Source organism: Zonotrichia albicollis, chromosome 1, assembly GCF_047830755.1.
Source record: "Zonotrichia albicollis isolate bZonAlb1 chromosome 1, bZonAlb1.hap1, whole genome shotgun sequence".
Lineage (NCBI taxonomy): Eukaryota > Metazoa > Chordata > Aves > Passeriformes > Passerellidae > Zonotrichia > Zonotrichia albicollis.
Window position 1 is genome coordinate 33,022,383 of NC_133819.1, and position 19,523 is coordinate 33,041,905.

Genomic DNA, 19,523 nt, shown 5'->3' on the forward strand with positions numbered 1-19,523 from the left:
TTAACCAACTCTTTCCAAACCAGTGTTTTTCCCACTAATGTGTTTCTCTAGAGTAGTTATGTTTTCATGGCCTCTAGCTCAAGCTTTTCTAGTGTTCTAAAATGGTCTGCACATGTCCTGGGCTACTCTAATTGCTCTTCTCTTTACTGTTTGAATTTATTATGGTTCCCTGGGAAAGGCCAGACAATTTGTATTGAAGTTCTTTTTATTTTTTTACTCAATTTTTTTAAAAAAAAGTCAATTAAAGAAATAAAAAAATTATTGAAACCATAGTTCTTGTGTCTTTTTCAGTAGTGTTATCTGTGAGGATTTTCTCTCTCTCCTTTTACAGAATCATGTACATGTTTTTGTGCTGCTGTCATAGAGAGGAATGCTGCAGCTCCATCAGCCCTGTCTGGAGCTGGGGAACTTCACAGCTGGGGATCCATTCAGGCAGTATTATCTCTCTTGGCCCATCCTCTGGTCTCCATGCAGGCAGACATATTTCTTTATGGCAAAGTCTGTGCAACAAAATTTCACTTTCTTCATGCTTTACAGCCAGTGGTAAGCTTGGCTTACTTAGGCTAACTGGGTTTTTCAATATTGTATGTTGATCCAAATATCTGGGCTTGAAGTCTTCATAGGAAAGTGAACATGCAGATTTTGGAAGGGTTTCAAATTTGGGCCTTCCTGAAAGTTGCCACCTCTACAATGCCTCTTTTTGCAACATCAGTGATTTTCAGAAGGTTGTTTATTGTGGGGCTTGAATCAACATAAGGAACTTTCTGGTAGCATGTCTGAGACAGAGTGTCCTGCTCTTGGCTGACATCCCATTTCTGGTCTGTGCTTTCTGTCACTTTGCACTGCTGACCTAGGCTGGCTGCTCTTTTTATTTCACTCAGCATTGTGCCTTAGTAGCTGGTGACAACAGTGGGAATGCTGAGTACAGGTGAAGGCTTCTGAAGGAGTATTGTTTTTGCAGAATTGATTAATGGGGATGTTCACCTTGAAGTAAGCATGCAGTGCACCCTTCAGGAGGTGTCACTTGTGACAGACCAGCAGAAGTGTTTCTGTATGAAGAACGTAGCAGGATTTATACTGCCATCTATGTCTCTTAGCAGGGACTGCTTATTTTAGCAGACCATTGACCCTGACTGCCCTGAAAAGGCACAGTTAGAGGTCACTCAGTAAAGAGAAACAGCCCAGACCTTCACTACTGCTCTGTCTTATAGGGAGCTCAGAGTCACACTTTATGATTTGGAGAACTAAATATTCTTTTCCAGCCTGGTGCATAAGATATAAATGGGTTTAAATGTCTTGTGCTTTTTTCTTTCTTCTATAAGCATCTGTCTTCTCAAATGAGTGATAGTGTAAATGGTGACTGGAATTAGTGTGTTTTTAAGTTCTTTTAGGAACAGCTGCAGGTGGTTTTTAGGATGCTCACTTGCATGTGACTTTTTAGCTTTCTCAACCACAATTTGATCCACTGCTCACACACTGTTAACCTTTATCAATCCTTTACATTGTTGAGGCTTTAGATGCTGGTGTAGAGCCAAAGGGGCTGTTCAAACATAAAGTACATTTGAGTCCCATAGCCAAAGAATGAACTTCAGTAGTTACTGTGCTGAACAATCTCAGTGTTTGATATTCAACATATGTATGCTTTAAGTGGATGAGTGTTGTTCAGGTAAATCACCATGGCCCAGGATAGGCCTCTGCCAATCACACTTTGGAAGCCAGAGGGCAATAAAACTGCTCAGTTTTGAATTATGTAAGGTGCTGGTCTGGATTTTCATTTCCAGAGACAAACTGTTGAAAGTGTTCTTTGAAGTGTTCATTATCATAAAGCAAATCAATTTTTTTTTCCTTCATCACACTGAAAAAAACCCAAAGTTTGACAGCTTTTCCATTTCAGATACAGAGATTCAATTATCAGAAATTTGTAAATGCATCAGAAAAAGTAAAATGTAAATCAGAAGGCATTTCCTTACTTGGATTTTTTTTAATCCAATAGAAGAAAAGCAGGACAATCTGGGGACTTCTTATCCAGGGCCGTTTGGGACTATAACTATGAAAATGACAGCATCTTACTTAGTTGCACTGCTTTGTGTAAGTCCATGCAGTTTGAATCTGGAAGTGTGTTCTGGTGTAGTTCACCCTAGGAAAAAGTGCTGTAAAGCCAGCAGAGCAGGAATGTGCTCCTTCTGTTTTACCTGCAGAATTGCTTAGTCAGTTACAATTGCTTAGAGCTGCAATCAGTCAGAACTGGGTCTATAAAGCCATCACAAGTAATGAGGCATTAGCAAAACACAACTCTCAACTTGATTTGCTCTGCTTATATACCACATTATGCTCTGCTTGCATGAGTAGCATTTAATGCAGATAATATCTTTTCACTTTTATACAGGTCACAGAGAATATAAAAAGTGTTGAAGACAAAAAACAACTTTCTCATTACTGTTTTATACATCCTTAAGAGTAAATCTTGGCATCAAAATAGAATTTGCCAATGTTATTGATGCACCCTGGAGGATGAAAGGCAAATCACTCATGGAAATGGAAGAGTGTAAATCATAGAAACTCTACCAAACTTGAACTGGTGTGGTTAGTAAGGAAGCAATAGTCTGCAATGGTAATAAGTCACTTATCAAACACCTAATGCAATAAGGACAGTAAATTGGTGAGTTCAGTCAGACTGTCCTGATTGTCCCCATTCACATGACATCTGCCAACTCATTTTATGGACACTGTTACACATACTGCTCAAGGCTAAAGGTCTTTTGAATTTCTGTTGTGTGTTGGTGCCGATCTAAAAGAGTAAGATAAAAAAGTAAGCAGATAACCACAGTAACTTCCCCTTCTGCAAGCCCCAAAGAAGCCATTAATCCATTCTGTCAACCTGCTGTGTCAGGACTGATTTAGTATTGTGAACTTTTGCCTCTGCTTTGGGGTGAGCTTTGCCCTGTGCTTAAGTATTGTCAAAGAGTAGGCTTAATTCTTCCAGCTGATTCTGATAATACTCTTGCCAGCATTATTTGTGGTGGAAGTGTGAGATTCTTAGCAAATTCAGTATTTATTGGTTCTCCACCTAGTTGTTCAGTCAATCTGCAAACTGCTTTTATATAAGGAAATATATTGGAACTCTTCCTAAACAGAGACATGTTTTATTGTCACACATTTTTATGGGTTAGGAAAATCAGGGCAAATCTACAATCCCCCTGAAAAGCCTCAGATAATTTACAGTTTATGTGTCCTTTGTTACTAAATAACAAAAAATCAGTGTCTTTGAGTAATTAAGGGACTAACAACTTGTGGTCTCACATTGCTATCCCAACTAAACTAATTTAATAAAAATTTCTTACCTGTGAAGACCTGACTGTATGTTGCGATCTTCAGAGCCCTTTCAGTATTTTGTAGCATATTGGTTTTAACTGGAGAAAAGTTATATTTGAGCTCTTTAAAATGGGGTTGGGGGCCACTATCTTTGGATAATGTTTAGATTTGGATAATATATTTGACCATTTTCTTCTTCAAACTTGTAAAGCTGAAGGATAAAAAGAAACAGCTAAGGTATAAAACAAATATATGTGCTGTATGGGGAAGACTGTTTTAAAGACTTGAAATAACCTGTGTTCACCCTCCTCTCCCTCAGTTATCTGTTTAGCAAATGCTAATGAAATTTAAATCTGGTGGGAGGAAAATATATTTGCTGCAGTATTAGTACTCAACTGGAAGTTTCAACAGGTATGTACTTGTGCTGAACTTGGGTCAAATAACTTGGAATCCAGATTCTCATGGTAGTCACATATGGTAGGCAGGGAAAGCTTTGTAAGCTTTTTTTGTCGTAGTCACAGTTATAAACTGCCTTAAAATGAACTGCCTGTTATTGTTTCCATTGCCACATCTGTAAACAGCGTGTGCATGGAGCAGAATGACAGATGGATCTGCATTTTTAGCTGTAGATGAATGCTCACTATAAAGACAGCTGTGATGGTGGGAGAGGTGCTTTCTGTGAGCTGCTGCTAATGTCTCTTTTGCCTTTGGAAACTGGTCTGATGGATGTGCAAACAGAACTCACTCTTTTGGTACAAAATCAGCAAGATTAGACCAGATCAGCTATTTTATCAGCATCAGTTAACCCAGTGATGTGTGATGAAGTCTTAGTGGAAGTACTCTACATGACCATCTGCAGCACTAGATCTGGAAATCTAATTGTCTCAGGCAAAGAGGTGGTGACAGGCAGCTGAGAGCTTGATCTTATACCGGAAAAAAGCTGCCGTTGCAGAAGGCCACCTTGCCATTGCCAATTGCAGGAGCTCTGGGTTGATTCACACACCAGCAGGGAAGGTTCTTATTTCATTTTCTGTGCATGATTTTACAAACAGGAACAGCAGACTCTAAAACTTATTGAATTGTGAAGCTCGTTCTGAACCCCTAATGTCACCATGAGGAATAACAAAGTTTTTCTAGATGTCTTTTAAAAATGAAACTGTAGTGGAATTAGTTTCCAATCCTGTTTCTGTCACCACTTTTTCTCTCTCCAGTCTTTGTGCCTCATTTCCTTATTTACCTCACAGCGATGCTGCCAGCATTAATTACATAATAGACATTATAAGTTTAAAGGAGAGATGTGGAAAAAACCCAAAGCTTTTAAGCACAACCTTCTGTTGGTAAAAGTCACCAGGCTGTCGTCTGGGTTATCTGTATTTAACCAGGGATTTCTCCTTCAGCCCTGAGAACTGCAGTGTCCTAGTCTCTGAGAAAGTCAAAACATATGGAGGAAACAGCAAATGAAATTAAAGTATTTCCTAAGTGCCCATGGTAACTGCCCCCTTAGCTGATAATTCTGAACCTGTTAAACTTTGCTGGAAATAGATTTTGGTCTCTCATGATCCTCCTGTTGTGCAAAAATAGGCTTTGTAAATCCACCTCCACACATGATTAATGTTTCTTAAATTGACCAGTGATCAGTGAAAACTGACTAAAAATTACTACTACTAGCATTACATATTCTATGGAAGGATTTTGGTTTTGGATGGACAAATACTTCACTAAAAATCACTCATATACCTAATTATATAAATAACAGTACAGCATTGTACTGACTTGGAATGGCAGCTAATTAATGCTAATTGACCTCTCACTTAACATTATCAGCTTTTACTTTCCTGAAAAGCTTCTTATCCAGACCAGCATGTGCTTTTCCTGTTTCAAACATTTGCTGCCAAACCTTTCCTGAGAACCACTGCCATGGCACACAGAGGTGCTGGCTTTTTCCTGTCCCAAATTCCCCCTAACCCTGTGAAGTCAGTAGCTGCCAAGTGCTCCTCATCAGTTCACAAAGATGATCTTTGAAGTCGTCTGAAACAGAGTACCTGTCAGTTAAGAACAATGATTTCATGCCCTTTTCCTCTAATATTTGATGTAAAACACTCTCAGGGTAAGATGCTGCTGGGGTTAAAAACAAATAGCTCATGATAGTTTTCATAGTGTTCTGCAAATGGTGAATGTCCAGGGTTTCATCTCAGGCTTCATAATGGATAGGAAAAATTGTTTCTTCTCTCTGGATCTTGTTCTACTATTTGTGTAGTGATATAAGATTTTAAATTATTCAGCTCTTATTCCATGGGTATTTCTCTTGACCCCAGTGCAGGTGGCAGGCATGACTTTGGCTCAAAAAATGCTAATTTTGGGTCCCACTGATGATTTTTTTCTTTCATTTTTCTTTCCCTGTTTTGAACTGTGGAGAGTTAGTTGTCTGGCAGAAGATATCAGACACACTAAGAGATCCATCAGCTTTTGTGGGGAATGGCAGCTGTGCTAATAACTCTGTTGGCTTCTGAGGCTACAAGGGGGCCACAAATTGCTTTTATTCTCTGTGCTGAGACATCCTCCATGAGACTGCAACTATCAGCACATACAGCTTTATTTTAAGCCAAACTGCTTACCTTGACCACTGGTGTAGTCAGATTCTGTTAAACTTCAGCAGGAAAGAGTCACAGCTGCCATAGTGGTTTTAGGTAAGTTTCAAGGATAAAGGGTAAACCAGTGGAGTTCTCTCTTACCTCTGGTCTTCCTCAGAACAACCAGGTCAAAATCTTGCTAGAGATACTGGTATGGTAAGGTTGATGACTGCTTGAATTGATCCCAGTGTCTCAACCCTCAAGTGATCTGAAGTTTGGGAACATGGTGTACCTAGAAATGTGTGCAGGGTAGGGGTAAGAGGGGGAAAATGGCAGGCACAATGATCTTGGGTTGGTTTAAGTTGTCAGGAAGAAGGACAGAAAGAAAGAAAATTTCCTTATTTCACATTTCACTGAGCATTGGATTAAATATAACACTTTGCAAGAACGGGGAGAGATGTGAGAATCAAAAAGGTGATATCTTAGTTTTTTAATCCCCTTTTGCTTGCACCCTGCAAGCAAGAATTCCCAATGATGCTGCCCTTGCAGCTTTTTTACATGATCAATCATACTGATTCTCATTTACTTTTATGTGGCTTAAGGGAATTTAAGATTCTTGCACAGCTCCAATTAATAGTAACTGAGTTTGTGCTTGTGTAATCAAAACTTGCCTCTAAGATGACATTTATTTCTGTGAGGAAGGGGGATAAAGCTAAACTGGAGATTTTATGGGATACTGAGAACTGGCATTTCATGGAGCGCCCATGTTCCTGTGGCTGTTCTTTTCAGCTATAAATTTTTAATGATAGAAATTTAAGACTTAATAAAATCAGGAGTATCGTGAAATCTGAGGAAAACTAACGTGGCAGTTTATTCCAGTAAGAAAGACCAGGCTGTTAAATGAATCCCTGTTTGGATTTAACTTTAGCACCACTGCGTACAGCAGCTTGCTGAGAGCAAACATCTCCCCCCAGCTGCTGTGTAAAGCAAAGTCACAGTCTTGTACAGGAGCCAGATTAATTCAGTTCCTGGAGCTGTGTGTCATGACATAACGAGGTCTCACCAAGCTGGACTTTTCTGAGGCTTCTTTCTCATAAATCTGCTTTATGAGAGAGAAGTTGTGCTTTGTAGTTGCTCTTAGACACTTTAATTCACATCAGGTAAAGAAGCCATGAACAACACAGCCAAGAAAACCGAATTATCCCATGGGCAAGTCAGCAAGATCACTATTTGGTAGGAGAGTGTGTGTGCTAAGTAAACACTGCTAATCTTCTAAACCCAATCTTTGCATGCTTTGTTCAATAGAGAGATTTTTGTGCTTTATTGTGTTGCTGCTGCTTATTGCCAAGGAACATGCAGTGTGCAATTCTGACTGAGAACAACAACTTGCCCTTTTATTTCATTAAGGAAAGGTAAGATACAGGCAAAATGTACCTAGACAAAGTGTCTGGTGGTTTGGGAAGCCTATGTTAGGGAAGAATTAGCTGAAGTGACCTACTGTCATTTGCATCTCCCACCCGTTATCTGAATCAGTGCAGTCAATATACATCAGGGACAAATCAATGTGCAGGCAGTGTTCTTACTGACACCACTCATTACATGAGGAATGTTTTGTGTTGCCAGGTGCCAAAGACTGAAAAGACATCAGGAACATGTAATGTGTGGAATGTCTTTTTAAAACAGAGTGAAGGAATAAAAAAATCTATCTCCTTAGACTTTTGTGTAATAAGCTCTATATTAGTTAACAATGGTATGTGCTATTAGTACAAAAATAAATTTTAAAAAATTCCTTTTATCAGTGATGCAAAACAAAAAACATACCCTGTTTATACTTGCAGAGAAATTACCTCTTCATACTATGCTAATACATTATTTATATTTTACCTTGGAGACTTATTTATTTCAAGGCAAGAAAAAAAACCCACTAACTTTAAAGGGCAAGAATTTAATCACTAAGCCTAGCTAAGAGTCTCTTGACAATTTTACCAAGTCAGAAAATATCTAAGGTTGAAAAAGTAATTATTTGCTTAATGGTTCTTTTTGGTATAATAAAAAATAAAACAAATGCCTGAAGTATTACTGGGCTAATCTAAGTAGTTCACCTAGAGCTCCAAAATTTTGTGTATTTCATAAGAAAGGCTTATCTACCAGGTCTTGCTTCAAAGGGTCTTTATTGTAAATGGGTAGGAGATGTTGTCAGATGAGAGCCCTTTTTAAAGCTTTATTATTTGTACATTGTCACACAATGTTTTTTCAAAAGCTGTATACCAAAGCCTGCATATTGCTAAAACCCCTTGTTTCCCTCAATGAGAAGAGTGATGTCCCAGATTTATTTCCAAGCAGGAGATGATGGTAAATTCTCAGGGTTCCTCCTCTTGCTCATCTTGAAGACATAGAACTGTTGGGATGTTAATAGGCCCTGCAGGGATTCCATCCTTTCAGCCTTAGCAGTTCCTGCAGGGGCTCTATCCTCCCATGGCTGGGGTTTGTTCATTAGCCTGGGTAATGACATAGCTGTGGCATGGGAGCTGCTCCCAAACTGTCTCCAAGTCATCTGTGACTCAGGGTGCAGCTGGGCCACTCCATCATTGAATTGGTCTCTATAAAGATAAGTGTTGCAGAGTTACAACAAGGAAATAAGTCCCTTCACAAAAAAGAGTTTAAATACTGCCATGCGCTTATTTCTTTCCATACTAACATGGGTGTTTTAAAGATAAACTTCAGCTGCCCGATCAATTTTATTCACACATTCTGATACAAGATACACGAGTCATGCCCTTCATTGTGAAATCTGTGCTGTGATGCTCTGGGACTCACTGCAATCAACATGAGGTGTGATATCTCACAAATTGCTGTGCCGGCATAACTCATGCTTCAGCTGAGCTGAACAAAAAAACTGCTTTTAATGTGTGATGCTACAAAGATAACAGGACTTAAAGTGTTGAATTCTGGCAACCATTTGTATATTGTTGCATATACAACAAACTGGGACTGATTCAAAGTTCACATCCGTCTTCATGATGGGAAGCCTTTATAGAAGCCTTTATGAATGCTTTAAAGCATTCATACTTTATAGAAATGCCATGCAGTCCAGCAATCTCTGAAAGTTTATTCCATAGATAATTCTAGTTGATTTTCCATTTATTTCTACTGTATATCTACCAGTGCTGTAGATATGTAGAATACTTCTTAGTATGTCTATTCAATTCACATTCTGTTACAGCTGTATTATTGTAACAGAATGAGAATTGAAAAGAAATACTAAGTGTTTTCAATTTCCGTTTTGTTGTGTTGCAGTGTGACTTGCTACATTTTTCACTGCAATAATTGGACATACTGCTGATACACATAAATAACGACAGTCAATTTGCTTTGAGCTCTGGCATGGCAGAACTACTTAACTACCATTGTATATCACTTTTCATTTTAACAGGTAAGCTTAAGATAGCAATAAAATAAGGATGAATGTGCATTTTCATGACTGCCATGATTTAGAGAAGGTTTCTGAGCTCCGGTTGTAACAGCCAGCAAAGTTCTGCATTTTTAAGGGTAGATGGTTGTTCTGAATATTTGTTATATTTTTAAAACTCATACTCATACTGTGGCCTGAAGCCACCCAGAATGGAAGGCAGAAGAGAAAGAGGAAAGTAAGTAAGATATTAGCAGTTTTTAAAATTTGGCACTGTTTTCACTGGAGTTCTGTTAGACTTTTGGTGGAGTCTGCCAGTATCACACAAGAAACAGTTGGTCAGTATTATATCATCTGCCCCTTTATGTTCAGTCTACAGAGCATATGGAGTTTGTCCACTGAACAGAAGTTAAGGCTTGTGGTGGCAGGATTTATGCTTCCAGTTTGGAAAGGCCCAGAAAAAAATCCAGGGAGTTGTGCAGATGAACACCATCCCATTTCCCTAGCATTGAGTGGAGTATGGGCACTCTTCAGTCACTTTTTGATAAAATAGGCATAAATCAAGTTTCACATGAGAGAGAATAGCCTTATGCACGCTCTGGCTTCTGTGCAGTAGTTCTGCAGCTTCCCTTGTGGTGGCAGAGCATTAAGTGGAGAGAGGCACTTGTGCAGTATTAGTAATGAGACACTTTGGAACCAGTGTGACCTTCATGAGGGTCTCTCACTTAGTGCTACTTTCCTTCTCTCTGACACATGCTAGGGGCCTCTGAAGATCTCTTTCTTTTCTCAAGTGTGCTTTTGGCCTGAAAGGGATGCAGCGTGGGCAGCCTCATGACCTTCACCTTCTTTTTAGATCAGGCCAGAGAACATTTTGCTTCTCTTTCCTGTTACTTTCCCATGTATTCTGTAAATAATTAAGAGAATCAGATGCATCACTCCTGCCAATTTTAACAGAAAGGAAATTACAACTAGAGAATAAATTGTTTCAAGTGTATAAATTGCCTTTCTCTACAGGCTTTTATTCTTGCAAAGGGAGGCAATCACTTATCTTGCCTAACCTTAAATCCTGCTTGGTCAGGAATCTGCAGATCTGAGAACCACCATGGGTCAAGGAGCTGGGAGACAGCCAGAGGAATGTAAATATTTTGTGGCGTGATAAACAGCAAAACCATATTAAAACCAACAAAGCAAAAAAAAAAACCAAAAAAAAAAAAAAAACCCCCAAAAAAACCCACCTGAAAAAACCCAGCCACCAACCCAAAAAACTTAACTAAACAATTTTCATTCATTGTATGCTGTCACTAAACCTACTGGAAGCCTTACTGGTGTGGCTTGTCTGTGGGAGGACAGCTGCCAGTGCTCTAGCCTGATGTGTGTGTGTATAACTAAGGCTCTTGGCAGTGGCTGAAAGCTGTTTTTCATCAACTTTCCTAATTTTTGTGGTCTTGTTTGTTATGAGTCTGAGGACCCATTACACCTATAGAAGTGAGGAGGCAACTCCTTTTCTCCAGTGCCTTTGACTGGGAGGGCATGTGTGTGTGACCCACTGCCAGTGCACTGAGCAAAGCCCATCTGCAGCCAGTCAGTGACTGATTCCAGTGTGCAAAACTGCACAAGGATAGATAGTGCTCATCTTTAAGGCAAGGGCATTGTTGGTCCATGAAAGTGTAAAGAGTTATTGCAAATACCTTGTAATTCGTTTCCCACAAGACAGTAATGGCGCAAAGGAGCCCTCACAGGCTATAAGGTAAATAAACTGAGTGTTAATAGCTCCCAGGTAGGTCTGCTTAGCACCACTCAGAGTGCATTTTTCAGGAAAGGTTCCCTGTGGCTGTCACCATTTAATAGTTTCTGATGGCAAGAAGAATATTTGCTCTGAAAGACCTTGGACTGTGAACGTGGAAGAGTTTTTGTGTGTGGGTTTTACTTTTTGCTTTAAAGGATATATTCTTTCCTTCAATTTAAAGGTGTTTTAAAGACCAAGAAAATATAATATTATAGGGAAATAAGATGCTTAAACTAGGATGAATGAAAATATTTTTGGAGACCCAGCATATTTCAGGTTAAGATGTGAGTGCATAATAACAGAGAAAACATTTTAATGATCTGCTGATCAAACATTCAGAGTCCAAGGTTATGTACTTTTTAGTGTGTACGGGGGCAGAATTTGACCTACTCCTGTAAAATCTCCTTCCTCCTTATATAGCTGACACAAGGGCACAGAGTCACAGCAGTCCCTGGTTGCTTCCTGTTAAGGAAGAAAATCTCTGGAAAGGTGCTGGGATCTCTTCCTCAGCCTGTGTCCCTGGGTGACCCACTCAGGTGAGCGCCTGTCATGAGGAATGCACCTCACAGCCCTGGACAGTTAACTGTGAAATCATCACAGAATTATTTTAAGGTTTCTAATGTACTTATATCTGCTGATATAAGAGGTTGTTTATTTTCTCTGTTTGAAGAATTTACATCTATGCTTCAAACTAACTTAATCTAAAATCCACGTAGTTTGATCAGGTGTTTTGCTGGTGCCATCAAGTGGCAAAATGTTGGATTGCAAAAGTCCCACAGCACCCAAATTGATTCAAATACATCTTGAACAGCACCAATGAGGAAAATAATCCCTGGCAAGCCTCCTCCAAAAATACATATATATAAATATGTATGAGAAAAATGAACTGAAGTACACATGGTGTCATGATTACTTCATGTACTTCAGTTTGATCTTAACTTGATTTTAACAAGTGGAAAGGCTAATATTTTTGAGTATTACTAGTTGATAAATATAGGCAACCTGTAAAGCAAACTCAGAGATCCTTGTTGAAGAGCTTCTTGAACTGAAGTGGCACAATGCTGTATTCTGAATTTCTGTCTTTGTTGTCTTCTGTTACTAGCTAATCTCTTTTTACAGAACATAGCCCTTTCATTTCATATCATAGCTGCACTTCATATTATCACAGTAGAATGAATATTCAGTTTGCTGCTGTATTCTCTAACTTCATAATCTGGTTAACTGAAAATTTAAACTTAAAGCTCATCATTCATACACACATCACTTTTTTTTTTTTTTGCCAGCTGAGTGACATCATGGTGTTGTTCAGTAGGAAGGCCTCTGTGCAAAGGAAACACATAAATTTATAAAGCTTATGCTCTATTTCCTTGTAAAATCCAAATAAATTGGTATGTTTTTGTCTTGATTTCTCAGGAGACTGCTAGTATCAAAACTCATAGATGATGCCAGTGTGGACATTATCCTGTGTTTCAAAATCATGCAGGGCTGGATTTTGAGGAGTGCTGAGCACCCATGCCTGACTTAAAAATTCCTGAGAATGCTGAGCATTTCTCCCTGTTAAAACCTGGCTCTTACATTTCCTTACCACACACCTAACACTCAACAAGACCTATGGGAATTCCTCAAATAGGTACAGGCTCCAACTTTTTACCCTAAAATCAGTTATTTCTACACTCTGGGCATCACTTTCAGCTCCTCCTTCTGCCAAAGGGGTCACAGAATCCAGCCAAACTGCATGGTGCCTTTCACTGACAAGAGTCTGAAAACAGCTCCACACCAAAAAACAAAACCAACAACAGACAGCAAATGAGAGTGTGAAAAGGATGGAAATGCAGGTGGAAAGATCAGCCATAATCAGTAAGATTTTCCTGGCATTAGAAAAAGCCTTACATTTTAATTAATTCTCACTGTGGATACTTCCTGATGTTTTATTTACAAATTCTATTACAAGCATGAGTATATTAAAGCTTCTTATATTTTCTGCACTGAACACTCCTTGGCCCCTGAGTAGCACCTTCAGATTTTAGGTACCTGTGTATGCTTTGAGCAACTCTCCTGCAATAACATTTTACTGTGAGAGTTGTCCAAAACCAGCAAATGGATGTCCTTATCATAGATGTAGTAGCTATGAAGTAGCTACTAACATGAAGTAGCTTGCTAACCTCTTCTTCCTTTCTGACTGCTACATTGGTTTTCTGAGATGGGACATGTAGTTGCAATGACTCATCTGCTTTCTCATGAGGTACTATGCCTGAGTTGGCCAAAATCTCTCCTGGCTTGCAGTGTGAGTGTAGGAATGTGGAGACATAGAATACATGCCATCTGGGCAATTTCCACCTTGTGGAATAGGAATGACTTGTTTCTGGACCTCTTTTTTTCTCTAGAGTGAGATTCACTTGGATTGGTTAGGGGCTCTACACTAGTGTGCCTGCACATCAAATAATCCAAGGGATTGCATATTCAGAAAAGACAAACACAAGAGCAATGAGAATTCTTGTTTCAAGCTCATTTGACATCCTTTCACCTGTCCTATCACTGTGGCATCACAGCACCTTGCCATGGTTCTGGGATGGAAGTCCCATCAGCATCATTTAACAAAAGTGAGTGCCGGACTCTCCCCTGGGATGGGGTAACCCTGGTTATAGGAACAGATTGGGTGATGAGAGGCTGGAGAGCAGTCCTGGGGAAAGAGATCTGGTGTTTGGGTTGATGGCAAGCTGAAGGTGAGTCAGCAGTGTGCCCTGGCAGCTGAAAGGGCCAGCTGTACCCCGGGGTGCATCAGCAGAGCACAGTGAGCCAGGTGAGGGAAGTGACTGGGAAGTGGCTCCTGCTCTGCTCTGCTCTGCCCTGGTGCAGCCTCACCTCGAGCGCTCTGAGCTGGTTTGGGTGCCTTAGTGGAAGAAGCACATCAAACTGTCAGAGTGTGTCCAGAGGAGGGGACCAAGATGGTGAAAGGTCTCAAGGGCAAGATGTTGTACGAGAGGCAGCTGAGGTCACTTGGTTTGTTCAGCTGGGAGAAGAGAAGGTGAAGGGTGATCTCCACAAAGTCTACATCTTCCTCAAGGGAGGCAGAAGTGCTGATCTCCTCTCTCTGGTGGCCAGAAATAATAGGATGTGAGAGAATGGCATGAAGGTCCATCAGGGAAAGTTCAGGATGGATATTTGGAGAAGGTTCTCCACTGTGTGGGTGACCAGTCACTGGAACAGACACCCCAGGGGAGTGATCATGGCACCAAGTGTGTCAGAGTCCAGGGAGCATCTGGACAGTACTCTTAGTCATGGTTTAGTGTTAGATAGTCGTGTGAGGAGCAGGATTGGACTTGGTGGTCCATATGGGTCCCTTCCAAACTGTGATATTCTGTAATCATTTCACGTAAAGGTTAGCTCATGATAACAAAGAGGAGAGCAAGGACAGGAAGGCAAGTTTCCAGTCTTTGAGTAATGTTTTAACTCTGACATTCTAGCCTGCATCTTCCATTCCTGTTGGAAAGGCTGCAGGACTGAAGGCTATCCTTGGACTTTTCTGAGTCAACCTTAAGCAGCGTGCTCTGCTTTCAAAGCTTTCCTGTAAGTCAGTAATGGTGATCTGAATCCTACATGAGTGTCTGAACAACACAGATTTGGCATCATCATTTGCCTATACTTCAGTTAGTCAGTCTTTTTTTTTTTTAATGCTGTCATGAAGAAAAAGAAGTCTTGGAACTGGTTTCAGTGGAAGTGGCACCAACCTCAGTATATTTTAAAGAATAAACTGGCTGTAGTCTAGGAAAAGGAGCCCTAATTCCAAAAGCATTCCCCAACAGCCCCTCAGCTGTTGTTCCTAGGCATATCTCTACTTTTACAACAGCTTTCTGAAAAAGCTGAGCACTGACTTTTCATGTTTATGCCTATGGTATTTGGGGATGCTGTAAATTAGGCCAAAAATGAAATCTTTAAGTTCAGGAAGATTGTTTGGGACAACAGCCAACAGTAAATAGTTATCAAATGATGGGCAAAAAAGCAAAACAGAAATTTGGAACTTCAAGTGTTTCAGCAAAATATTGTGTAGAGATTTGTGAGTACCAATATATTTCCACATTAATATTTAGGGCATTGTGAAAAAAATAAAAGCTTAAATTGCCCATGCAGATATTTGCACATCTCAGTCTAAATTGCTGTTCAAGCATTTTGCTGCCTGATGCTTCACTTGGGGAAACCACTTCACTTAAACATTTTGACTGTGAGAAGTATATGTCTAGCCTATGTTGGCTGAGGGTCTTTTCCACTACCATAAGGTGTACATCCATTAATGTACATGGAGATCCAAATGTACATGAGATCCTTTTCCCTTGCTCAGTTGTCTTCTGGCAGTACATGTAGATCAAGTCCTCCATGCTTCCTTTCTGCTCCTCAGGGAAGCTGGCAGCAATGGAGGAATTTCCTGAACTCTTTATATCTGAAATCAAAAAGACAAACAAAACCAGAATGTCTTTTGATAGCAGCAACAGTTATGGTTACCTGAAGTGTTTTAAACAATGACAGCTTGGCTCTGTTTTCATGACTGACTTAGTTTATTTTGGCTAATGCCATTAGGATGAACCGTCAGTAGGAGAAGTTAGTACAACAGCAATTGTCAATTGTTTAATGAAGGTTGGGTCAAGTCAATGATGTTTTGCTCAGTTAGGGGAAGAAAGAAGGTGATAGATGTGTGCAGCATGTGCATCTTGCCGTGTTATTGAGTATCAGCTGCCAGCACATGCATACCTGCACTCTCAGCAGCATATGGACAGCAAATATATGCAATAGCACAGATGGAAGCTTTAGCATCTAATTTCCACTGATTTCAGAATTTGTAATTTATGCCTTGAGAACTTCCCCTCTCCATCTCTAGAGAGGGGTGAGAATGTTACTGTTTAGTAGCTAAGTTCAGACTGAAGGAATGCTGTGTTAGGCACTCACATGGATGTGCTAAAGGCTGAGGATACTTTGCACATTTCCATACATTGGTGTCATTTGACACCAAGCAGTTTGGTGTTTATGATGAACCAAAATAAGAATCTGATGTGCCATAGATTTTCTGTTTCTCAGTTTCTGAAGGAAGTCAAGCATTCACTTACAAGTTCTGTCTAAAATTTTGCCCCCAGTCCGAAAGTAGTCAGGCAGATGCCAAGTCATCAGTGTGGCTGTGATGTTTGCATTCATTAGGCCAGCTCTCACTGGAAACATTAATAAACCATTCCTGGTGGCTGCTCTCTATAGGCTACCAAGCTGCAGAGCAACCACTTTACCTTGGACATAAAAGAGAAGCATTGCACACAGAGGTCTGATCATCTAGTCAGTTCGAACAGGACTGTGTAAAACTTAAAATATTTACAAGTCTCCTTCTCCCAAAGAAACATTTATAGCCAATGGTGGTCCAGTGACATTTGAGATCTCAACACACATTCAAAAATGTCTCAGCCCAGAGATTATCAAAAAAGGGCTAAGGTGAACATATTTTTAAAATGTCTATCATGAACAATCCTTAAGATTCTCAGCACTATAGACAATTATTTGATAGACACTATTAGGGTTTCTAACTTCCACAATAGTAGATTTATTCTGAATTCTGACAGACAACTTCCAGCTTTCTGGTTTGTTTTTTTTTCCTGAGAAAAAACCCACCACCCAAAATATAGTGTTCTGGGATCAGAACATCAGTTTGCTAGTGCCTTCTTTACCATTAAAAAGTTGCATTTTTCCCTTCAGGTTTGTTTTGTACGTCATGTGGATGTCAAACCAGAGTGTAAGAATACAGTGTCTTTAGTTATGAGCTTGTGAAGGCCTCCAGTAATTGTTTTGATCCGCGCGTGAGGCCAACACATGTGAGGGTGTGTGCTGCCAACAGCTTCCAGCAGGTCGTGCAAGGAGAGTTCTTATTCATAGTGGCATTTTAATTCAGGGCTCTGCTTTTGACATGAATCTCCCAATGTCTCTGTTTTGCAGTACCTTGGTCTTGGAGTACATGAACTGGGTTCCTTATGGATGTATTTATCTGAAAGCTGTGTTCCAGAAATATTCCAGGAAGGTATCACAGCCACAAATGGACCCTTAATACAAAGTAAAGAGCATCTGAAATGCATTTTTTTGGCACCTCAGATCCTAGCACCCACTGTTTCACTCAACACATCTTCTCCTGTAGCCCACAATACATGCCAAGTGACACAGTCACTGAGCAACATTTTAATAATTCCAGATTTAGATTTAATTGAATTTTTTGAGTGGGATGGTCTGAATTTGTTTTTATTAACTGTTTCCAATAAACCTATAAATAACTGTACACATAATCTTAGGATATCAATGCTGAATCTACCTGATGATAGGGTAAAATACATAGGATACCTTCTTTGTATATATATATATCTATATATATATATATGCAACCAAGCATTATTCAAATATAGGTACATGCTTCTGGTTATTCAGGGTCACAGTCTGGCCATGCAAATATTGGTAGCAAATGCTCCAGTCCAAGAAAATAATGTAATAAAATTAATGAATTAGTTCTTTATAAATGCTGAGAACAACTGTCCTATTTATTTATTTTATTTATTTATTTGTATTTATGTGACTAGGAAAAAATGTAACATTTAAAAAATGTATGATATTGTAAAACATGCAGCCATCTTCTTTTCAGGTATGAATTGGGGTGCTCATGTGTGTGTTGACAGTAGCAGAAAAATGTAGTTTATGATCTGTGTTACAATACAGATTTTCATGGTCACTGAGAAAAGAATGCTACAACCTTGCTATGTATATTTAATGTTTGTGTTTCAGAATTGTGTCTAGTTGTCATCTGAAAGGTGCCTTGCTGTTGCATTGCTTAATTTTTTCTTTTTCTGGGTATCCTGTGTAGCTAACATGATTCTTTTCTGGATATTCATTAAAATTTAAATCAGGCCTATAATTCAGTAAACTTCCAAGCCTATTAATAGTTAAAAGAGTGCAGATGGAAATTCACCAAATTCCTGCAATGCAAGGAATACCACAAAAACTTGCCTCAGGGCAGATATGTAAGTGGGAGGCATCAAGACACAGCTTGACAAGTGTTAGAATTCAATAATATCAAAGTATTCTTACTGAAATTCAGATGTTGGATAGGAGACATTACAAATAATGAAAGAATTTATCAATTGTAGTAAATCAGAAGCCTGCCAGAAAGATGGAAACTAGGACCTGATTTTGCTAACAATAGAGAGAAAATCTCATATGAAAGAACACTGGAGGACTTGAGGCTCACTCTGGAATCCATGATGTACGGAAAAAAATACAAATTTAGATTGAAAAAAAAAAAGTCATGAGTGTCAAGCAGCATGGAAGTTCAGCTTTCCAGACCTTTAAAAATAGCAGGAATTCAGTCATATCCTGCCCCCCAGCTATTAGTATAATTGAGCCTGTAAAATATAGTCAAAACACATTGATTTCTGAAACTTCCTGATTACATACTGATGATTACAAAAGCTAACTGCAAGCTTCCTTTAATTTAAAATTTTAATTTAAAATTTTATTTCAGTAATTCTAGGTCAAACTGTAATCTAGGGGAAAAAAAAGGTTTAAAACAGGAGAAGATACCATGATAAATGTTGGCGATTGATTTGTCAAATATGCTCATTTTTTTTCAAATTAGAAATAAATGCAACATATGTGTTCATTTTATTCTTTATGAAAATTATTTCAGGAGATTTTGAATGCTAAAACCACAGTATAGTTTATTTTAGCAGTCCTCTTTTCAGCAGTGACGAACGTATTTCCTGGGGGACTGACAGACTATTGCACAAAGTAGAAGATACTCTGTTTCATTAAAGCAAAAAGAAAAAAGTGTGTCTTGCCAGAAAAACATAACCATGAGAAAATGCTTTCAGTAACAGCAAATTGATATCAAATACTTCTAATGGAATAATTTTCCTTTACAAGTTCTGCTCTTGTCTTGAGATAGTCGGACAAGCAAGGAATTTGAAATGGAGTTAGTGCTACATTCAAATTGAATGTTCTTGATAGGACCTCAGGTCTCTAATTTTCTTGGTAGTGTTGGGGCAGGTTATGCAGTAGCAGGTTATCGTGTTTCATATTTGAAATTTTAGGTGAAGATGCAGGATAAAATACGAAATACCATAAAAATTTTTACTGCATCTGAATACTAAGGAGAAAACAGATGAGCTCTGCCTAATTCTGGCAAGTGTCTACAGGAAACAGTACTTGCTTTTACTACTGCTACTGGTTATTTGTACCAGGTTACAAAATAAAACAAACAGAAAAACAACATGAAAGAAGCAGATTACAGAGGTGTGATACTATTGCTTTGTGTTACTGATGAACAGAAGCTGGAAATAAACTTTCAAGTAAGAGCATAAAGTTTGGACTCGCACAGAAAAGGACTTCTGCACAGGAAATCTCGCTTGGTGAATTCAGTTTCACTGTGAAGTTCCAG

At 39.1% G+C, this 19,523-nt stretch overlaps 1 protein-coding gene across 1 annotated transcript; it reads right to left on the reverse strand.

Annotated features, from left to right (window-relative positions):
• Positions 1-296: 296 nt before the first annotated feature.
• SPMIP4 (sperm microtubule inner protein 4) lies at positions 297-19,162 on the reverse strand. Its single transcript, XM_026799434.2, is given in 11 exon segments — positions 297-367; positions 370-694; positions 890-1,049; positions 2,740-2,788; positions 3,342-3,434; positions 6,045-6,077; positions 6,080-6,228; positions 12,320-12,419; positions 15,346-15,512; positions 17,045-17,145; positions 19,007-19,162. Coding segments are annotated over 11 exon segments (1,404 nt in total).
• Between the last annotated feature and the right edge of the window lie 361 nt (positions 19,163-19,523).